The 9,571-nt window shown below is 39.6% G+C and overlaps 1 protein-coding gene across 2 annotated transcripts in view; it reads right to left on the bottom strand.

Moving 5' to 3' along the window:
* Nucleotides 1–4,037: 4,037 nt before the first annotated feature.
* Nucleotides 4,038–9,571, bottom strand: part of LOC117328926 (tryptophan 2,3-dioxygenase-like) — a 28,303-nt gene continuing 22,769 nt past the window's right edge. For both annotated transcript variants that reach the window (XM_033886543.1, XM_033886544.1), the window contains 5 exons: nucleotides 9,077–9,133; nucleotides 8,690–8,744; nucleotides 8,063–8,200; nucleotides 5,010–5,100; nucleotides 4,038–4,288 (listed from right to left, as the gene is read on the bottom strand). In XM_033886543.1, coding sequence (XP_033742434.1) covers nucleotides 4,123–4,288; nucleotides 5,010–5,100; nucleotides 8,063–8,200; nucleotides 8,690–8,744; nucleotides 9,077–9,133 — 507 coding nt within the window. In that variant the 3' untranslated portion in view covers nucleotides 4,038–4,122. The remainder of the gene's footprint in view (nucleotides 4,289–5,009; nucleotides 5,101–8,062; nucleotides 8,201–8,689; nucleotides 8,745–9,076; nucleotides 9,134–9,571) is intronic.

Genomic DNA, 9,571 nt, shown 5'->3' with positions numbered 1-9,571 from the left:
TTTTCATTCAAGTTAATTTGAGTAATTTAACAATTCATTTTAAAAAAGACGAACAAATACATGAAAACAAATTTGAATCTTTAACTTTGATTGTTGTTGAAAATTGATGATTATAGCAAGTGATTTTACAAGTTGTTTTCATTACAAAACTATTTCAATTTTGGCACATTTACGTGAAGGAAGAGTGAATTGTCATCATGTTACGAAAATAGGAAAGTCTTACGGAACTTATAAGGCCGTGTCACTTGGTCAGACCAATAAGCCGTGACCTAACACAAAAACTCTTGATGGAAAACATCTATTAATGCTGTGATGTCGGTGAGAACAGTAAGAGATGTGACCTTACACATTAAAATCGGGATGAAATACATCTATTGATGATGTCATGTGTGTGAGGAGAACAGTAATCGGTGAGCGAAATTCAGAATGGAACACATCTATTGATGATGTGATGTCGGTGAGAACAATCAGGAATGGAACACATCTATTGATGATGTGATGTCGGTGAGAACAATAAGGAGGGAACACATCTATTGATGCTGTGATGTCGGTGAGAACAATCAGAATGGAACACATCTATTGATGCTGTGATGTCGGTGAGAACAATCAGGAGGGAACACATCTATTGATGCTGTGATGTCGGTGAGAACAATCAGGAGGGAACACATCTATTGATGATGTGATATCGGTGAGAACAATCAGGAGGGAACACATCTATTGATGATGTGATGTCGGTGAGAACAATCAGGAGGGAACACATCTATCGATGCTGTGATGTCGGTGAGAACAATCAGGAGGGAACACATCTATTGATGCTGTGATGTCGGCGAGAACAATCAGGAGGGAACACATCTATTGATGCTGTGATGTCGGTGAGAACAATCAGGAGGGAACACATCTATTGATGATGTGATGTCGGTGAGAACAATCAGAATGGAACACATCTATTAATGCTGTGATGTCGGTGAGAACAATCAGGAGGGAACACATCTATTGATGATGTGATATCGGTGAGAACAATCAGGAGGGAACACATCTATTGATGATGTGATGTCGGTGAGAACAATCAGGAGGGAACACATCTATTGATGCTGTGATATCGGCGAGAACAATCAGGAGGGAACACATCTATTGATGCTGTGATGTCGGTGAGAACAATCAGAATGGAACACATCTATTGATGCTGTGATGTCGGTGAGAACAATCAAGAGGGAACACATCTATTGATGATGTGATGTCGATGAGAACAATCAGGAGGGAACACATCTATTGATGCTGTGATATCGGCGAGAACAATCAGGAGGGAACACATCTATTGATGCTGTGATGTCGGCGAGAACAATCAGAATGGAACACATATATTGATGCTGTGATGTCGGTGAGAACAATCAGGAGGGAACACATCTATTGATGCTGTGATGTCGGTGAGAACAATCAGGAGGGAACACATCTATTGATGCTGTGATGTCGGTGAGAACAATCAGGAGGGAACACATCTATTGATGATGTGATGTCGGTGAGAACAATCAGAATGGAACACATCTATTGATGCTGTGATGTCGGTGAGAACAATCAGAAGGGAACACATCTATTGATGATGTGATGTCGGTGAGAACAATCAGGAGGGAACACATCTATTGATGCTGTGATGTCGGTGAGAACAATCAGGAGTGAACACATCTATTGATGCTGTGATGTCGGTGAGAACAATCAGAATGGAACACATCTATTGATGCTGTGATGTCGGTGAGAACAATCAGGAGGGAACACATCTATTGATGCTGTGATGTCGGTGAGAACAATCAGGAGGGAACACATCTATTGATGCTGTGATGTCGGTGAGAACAATCAGGAGGGAACACATCTATTGATGCTGTGATGTCGGTGAGAACAATCAGGAGGGAACACATCTATTGATGCTGTGATGTCGGTGAGAACAATCAGGAGGGAACACATCTATTGATGCTGTGATGTCGGTGAGAACAATCAGAATGGAACACATCTATTGATGATGTGATGTCGGTGAGAACAATCAGGAGGGAACACATCTATTGATGATGTGATGTCGGTGAGAACAATCAGGAGGGAACACATTTATTGATGATGTGATGTCGATGAGAACAATCAGGAGGGAACACATCTATTGATGCTGTGATGTCGGTGAGAACAATCAGGAGGGAACACATCTATTGATGATGTGATGTCGGTGAGAACAATCAGGAGAGAACACATTTATTGATGATGTGATGTCGGTGAGAACAATCAGGAGGGAACACATCTATTGATGATGTGATGTCGGCGAGAACAATCAGGAGGGAACACATTTATTGATGATGTGATGTCGGCGAGAACAGTAAGATATGACCCCATACAGTAAAATCAGGATGGAAAATATCTATAGCTGCTTTGATGTATGTGAGGAGAACACTAAGATTCGACCTCACATAGTAAAATCTGGATGGAAAACATCATTTTCTGATGTGATTTATACGAGGAGAACGATGAGCGGTAACCTCACACAGTAAAATATGAAGGGGATTCGACCTTACACAGTAAAATCTGGATGGAACACGTCTATTGATGAGGTGATGTCTGTGAGGAGACCAGCAAGCTGTGACCTCACACAGTAGAAACATAATTATACATTTTAAACTTAAGTTTTAGGAATAAAATGCGTTCTAGTCATTAGTCAAAACTTTGGAGTGACCTGGAGCAGACGACAGAAATTAAGCGCGGAAGCTATTTAAACCAATCTATTTATTATAAGCATTACCTTTTACAACTAGCCGTGTACATATATACACATGTATTATTATGAAAATGAGTGTTCAAATAAAAATCCGGGATATATATGTGACATTATTAAACACAAGATTCGGTAGAAACAACATATCTCGTCGAGTGGGTTGAAATTCGTTTTCTTTTTAAATTGGTTTTAGTCAATGTCTGCAAATGCAGTATCAATAGAAAGGTGTTGTCACAAGGAACACACATTTAAAATACCTAAGCTGTATTATTGAGACAGGACTGTTTATAAAAACTACAGCCTGGCTGTCTGCAGACGCCACTTATTGGGTATAGCGATAGCTCCCATAGACTTCGTCCCGGCGAGCTTATTATACGGCTATCCTTTTCTAATCATATCTTATATCAAACACAAAACACAACACACTAAGTTGTATGCAATATAGCCATGTAGACATTTATTTGAGGCGAAATGGAGTCAGTAAACAACGTACATGGATGAGGTACTGGTAAGCAAATCTCATCTCTCAAACAAATTACCTCCCTTTGATCGACACGAAGGTGCAAAAGAAGGTCAATGCCAAGGTCAAATTTGGGTCAAGTTAAAGAGACATTTATACTTCTTTTAAGGTAGTTCAATATGTGTAGTTAAAACTGTCATAGAAACTAGGCGATACCGTAATATATAGAAGATATTGAATGATTTCCTGTTTAATATAACATATTCCACGACTATGACAGAATATCGATAGTTTCACGAGTGCGAAGCATGAGTAACAAGAAATATCTTTAAAAAAGATAAACGGCACAGTTTTAATGCTGTTGGTTATAATATAAAACTGTTTGTGAAATAAATTAACGAACTAATTAATAAATGCGCAGTTTCAGCACGGATAACAAAATTATATCAGTTTGAATCATTTTTGATGATAATAAGACTGCCTTTGAATCAGGAATATGATTCTATTAATGTATCATTTGAATAGATACATACACATATCCAGCTTGCATTCAATCTTAATTTTGTTCCGTCTTTAACTGCATATCTGCATTTTGCATTTACCGATACATTGACCAATCACATACTGTATCTTGACCAGTAACGCCACCTGTCGCGTCATATCCGGGGCCAAAAGAAAATTATACGGCTATGCCGAAAAAATATCGAAATATTCTGTCATACGAGGGATATATTTGTAATTCGTGTGTCCGTTTTTAGTTTCTTGTTTTTATACTGATGGTAAAATTTATGTTTATCAATGATACATACAAAAATAAAATACAGATACTTATTAACATATTTCAGTCCATTTATTTATTTATTATACAACGTAAGTTTAATCCATGTATGTACAGTAACATCCAACATATTGTCACTCATGTTGTATACTCCTTGCTCACCCTGACCTCGTCCTCGATATAATCTTCCATTAGGACGGAGCTGAGCGTTCTCTTCATCGTTGTGGTAAGTGGTGGTATGTAGTCACGTGGGATCAGGAACGTTGACAAGTTGAACAGATCTAGGAATATTTTGTATCTGTCGCTGAAATAAAGCAAATATATAACATTTACTGGAAATATATAACATTTACTGGAAATATGCCAAAAAGTCATCTGGTACATGTCACAGAACCAGATCACGGATTACATTTTTTATCTGACATACAAAATTACGAGTTATATCTTCAGTTAATTAAAAAAAATGAAATGATTCCTTTTTCGTGGCTATAGTAACACAGGAGCCATCTCCCTGGCTGACAGATACATGACTGTACAACATATTTCCCTGCCCATTCATGTTGTTTTATTTCCAGACGAGGTGTATGGCCTAGATTTTCATTTTTCTAGAATTAACGAAAACACGTCGCCTAAAGACACCAAAGATAAACTACTATTATAATATGACCTACATACTACTCATCACTGAAATACGCCTGTCATGTTGAATTAACGAGTACATGGTGCAGAGACGCCTGACTGTAGTTATTTCACTGTCAAGTTGTATTGTGTTCAGCTACTGTAACTTATAATACAATGTCCTTATAGGTGAAAAGAAATGCTCTGTCATTCGACATATCAATGATTGCTTTTCGATAAATGGCATATCTCAACTGGAGATAACCAATCTAGTGATTAACTTCTGTGCGACTGAAACGCTAAACATAATGGTTTACAAACCACATGAAAGTCAGGTAAAGTGTGTCAGGTTATAATTGAGCACGTGACACGTGACGACATTACGTTCTATATAGCCCCGTGACTACCTGATTGTAGAGCGGAGGTAGTGGTACCCAGAGGACCCTCCTGTGCCCACCTTACTGCCGATCATCCGCTGTACCATCATCACGTGGTTATCTGTAAATTGCAATATAATTACTGTTTAGTTCGTGCTACATATCAGTACCCTCAAGATACCCGTCATCTGAACAAATATATATCATTTTTAAATAGATATTTAGATACCGAAATTATTTAGTCCCAAATAAGTCCAAGCGAAGTAGGGAATTACAGTGGAAAATGGTATGTGTTTACAAAGGTTGATCACAGGAAGCAAACGTAAATAGGATAGATATGATGATTGACAGCGACGTTTTATTATAATAACCTAAATCATTGTTTTATATTGTGGTTAAAGGATAGTATACTACAATAGTAAAACGTGAATCTCGCCATTCTTTAATTTATAACGAGTTTCCCATGTGTATTCCCAACTTTCCCTGAGGGCGGGTTCCCAATGTTTATTTTTTAATTTCTAAGAGGGCGGATTCCCAATGTTTATTGTTTACTTTCTAAGAGGGCGGATTCCCAATATTTATTCCCTATTTTCTTTATGGGCGGTTACCAATGTATTATCTTCCCTACTTTCTTTGGGAGCATGTTCCAATAGTTAATCCTTAATTCATTTGAGGACGGGTTCCCAATGTGTATTCCCTATTGTCCTTGGGGCGGGTTCCCAATGTGTAATCCCTATTGTCCTTGGAGCGGGTTCCGAATGTGTAATCCCTATTGTCCTTGGGGCGGGTTCCCAATGTGTATTCCCTATTGTCCTTGGGGCGGGTTCCCAATGTGTATTCCCCCTTGTCCTTGGGGCGGGTTCCCAATGTGTTTTCCCTATTGTCCTTGGGACGGGTTCCCATGTGCATTCCCTATTGTCCTTGGGGCGGGTTCCCATGTGTATTCCATATTGTCCTTGGGGCGGGTTCCCATGTGTATTCCCTATCGTCCTTGGGGCGGGTTCCCAATGTGTATTCCCTATCGTCCTTGGGGCGGGTTCCCTATGTTTATTCCCTATTGTCCTTGGGGCGGGTTCCCAATGTGTATTCCCTATCGTCCTTGGGGCGGGTTCCCAATGTTTATTCCCTATCGTCCTTGCGGCGGGTTCCCAATCTGTATTCCCTATCGTCCTTGCGGCGGGTTCCCAATGTTTATTCCCCAATTTCTTTAAGGGCGGGTTCCCAATGTTTATTCCCTATTGTCCTTGGGGCGGGTTCCCTATGTTTATTCCCCAATTTCTTTAAGGGCGGGTTCCCTATGCCTTACCCTAATTTTCCTGGAAATGAGTTCCCAATGAATAATTCCTACTTTCCTTGAGGGAGGGTTTCCCGTGCTTATTCTCTTCATTCCATATTGATTCCACGAGGTTTACTTCAAAATGTTTCCATTTTAGCTATCAAACCACGCCAACCCTCCTACCTGTCATCTACAATAGCGGTCCGACTGTCATCAAACTTCTATACCAAGCCAACCCTCCTACTTGTCATCTACAATATCGGTCCGACTGTCATCAAACTGTTATACCACGCCAACCCTTCTACTTGTCATCTACAATAGCGGTCCGACTGTCATCAAACTGTTATACCACGCCAACCCTCCTACTTGTCATCTACAATAGCGGTCCGACTGTCATCAAACTTCTATACCAAGCCAACCCTCCTACTTGTCATCTACAATATCGGTCCGACTGTCATCAAACTGTTATACCAAGCCAACCCTTCTACTTGTCATCTACAATAGCGGTCCGACTGTCATCAAACTGTTATACCAAGCCAACCCTCCTACTTGTCATCTACAATAGCGGTCCGACTGTCATCAAACTGTTATACCACGCCAACCCTCCTACCTGTCATCTACAATAGCGGTCCGACTGTCATCAAACTGTTATACCACGCCAACCCTTCTACATGTCATCTACAATAGAGGTCCGACTGTCATCAAACTGTTATACCACGCCAACCCTCCTACTTGTCATCTACAATAGCGGTCCGACTGTCATCAAACTGTTATACCACGCCAACCCTCCTACATGTCATCTACAATACCGGTCCGACTGTCATCAAACTGTTATACCACGCCAACCCTCCTACTTGTTATCTACAATAGCGGTCCGACTGTCATCAAACTGTTATACCACGCCAACCCTCCTACCTGTCATCTACAATAGCGGTCCGACTGTCATCAAACTATCCTACCACGCCAACCCTCCTACTTGTCATCTACAATAGCGGTCCGACTGTCATCAAACTGTTATACCACGCCAACCCTTCTACATGTCATCTACAATAACGGTCCGACTGTCATCAAACTGTTATACCACGCCAACCCTTCTACATGTCATCTACAATAACGGTCTGACTGCCACCAAACTGTTATACCACGCCAACCCTCCTACTTGTCATCTACAATAGCGGTCCGACTGTCATCAAACTGTTATACCACGCCAACCCTCCTACATGTCATCTACAATACCGGTCCGACTGTCATCAAACTGTTATACCACGCCAACCCTCCTACTTGTTATCTACAATAGCTGTCCGACTGTCATCAAACTGTTATACCACGCCAACCCTCCTACATGTCATCTACTATAGCGGTCCGACTGTCATCAAACTGTTATACCACGCCAACCCTCCTACTTGTCATCTACAATAGCGGTCCGACTGTCATCAAACTGTTATACCACGCCAACCCTACATGTCATCTTCTATAGCGGTCCGACTGTCATCAAACTGTTATACCACGCCAACCCTCCTACATGTCACCTACTATAGCGGTCCGACTGTCATTTAACTACATGTTCATGGTGTGTTATGTGTTAGTTCCTCATTTCATGTCTAAATCTCAATATTGAGATCACGATATAAATACCTTTTCAATTATATACATTAGTTCTGATTAAAAACTTAATATCACCTGCGTAAAAATTGACAATATATAAAAAGAACCCAAAGCAAATAAATTGAGCTTACATTTGAAATATCTATAACGACATGAGCAATGTATACCGAAGTCGAATATTGATCTTTAAACTTTAACTTACATCGCCATTTTGTCATGAGAGAGTCGATGTCCACGAGGAGGGTGAGAAGGTGGAACGGTTGGTTGAAGCGTGACTCATCCCGATACAGAGAGATCATCAGGGCGCCCTGGAACGCCTTGTGACTTAGTCTCCGCTCACCTGATTTAATGGGGGAATCAAAGGCATATTATCTGAATAAAAATACAGCCTTTATAATCATCATATGATGTGTAAAACTGAACGACTCTGATATCTTTTTTAACAATGTTTCATATTTAAAGTTGTCAAAATGCACTTTTTTTTATTTATTACTAACATCACGAGTAATGTGACCCTGTCCTTTTTTAATAAAATACTAACATGAGGGATAGTGTGACCCTGTCTTTTTTTTTATTAATTACTAACATGAGGGATACTGTGACCCTGTCTTTTTTTTTTATTAATTACTAACATGAGGGATACTGTGACCCTGTCTTTTTTTTTTTTATTAATTACTAACAACAGGAATACAAGGTAGAATTCATAACTGTGTTTTAGCTTTTGGTTGGCATTGTAGATTATCATTACTCGGTAAGAGCTGATCTTGGGTATAATGGCACTTTAAGATATAATTCCAGATGACGTCACATTCTCATACAGTGTATTTACCTCGTTCCATTGATATCTGATGTTTCTCCGGGTCGAAGACAGTATCAAAGCTGTCCTAGAATAAGATACACACTAAGACATTAATATTAAGTTGGCCTATATATTTCTCAGGATACCGACAAAGAATCACAGTTTTGCTTTCACACAGATCTATACCAATGACGATGAAAACAACTTATCATTATTTCAAATGCGTCGTCTGCGTCCAAGCTGTCGAAGGGGTTTATCAACTGATTTTCTCGATAAAGTTGGTAACTTTGTTTAATGTTCTGTGACGGAACTTTCGTAATATTTTTTTTTTGATAAGGGGGTGGGCTGCTCGAGAAATGGTTATCGTCAGTACTGGATTGTTATTGCACCGATTTCGATTTTACAGATATTGTGTACCTTTTGTTTTTGGTATTCTGCCATGAGTGTTTCCTTCACTTGAGGATCCTGTTCATCCTGTTATAAAAAATGTCAGAATAAGGACTAACTTCCACATTTTCAGGTTACATGTAACATTATATCCGACATTACAATTTATCTTATCACGTTGATCTCTCACAGTATTTCCAGCAACAGTGTAGCATTACATTCTACACTGTACGGTGTAGTTACGAGATGATGTTGCTGATGAAATGTTACCAACAGTGACACCCGAGTACTGTATTACCTGGATTTTTAGAAACTTTCCTAACTTAGAGATGTTCTCAAAAATGCATTTTCCTCAAAAAGTGTTTTTTTTTAGTTAAGAAAGTTAGTCAAGGAATTGTGGTCTTGCTTTTCATTTTCATCATCTGCCCACAGGAAATGTTTTGAAAGGTACAAAAGACACATGATATCAGAACCTTTCCAAACATATAGAAAAGTAGATACAGATAATTAAACTACAGCTGTTTT

The sequence above is a fragment of the Pecten maximus genome, chromosome 6 (assembly GCF_902652985.1).
Source record: "Pecten maximus chromosome 6, xPecMax1.1, whole genome shotgun sequence".
Lineage (NCBI taxonomy): Eukaryota > Metazoa > Mollusca > Bivalvia > Pectinida > Pectinidae > Pecten > Pecten maximus.
The sequence above is the reverse complement of the archived record's forward strand: the minus strand, read 5'-3'. Positions and strand labels throughout refer to the sequence as shown.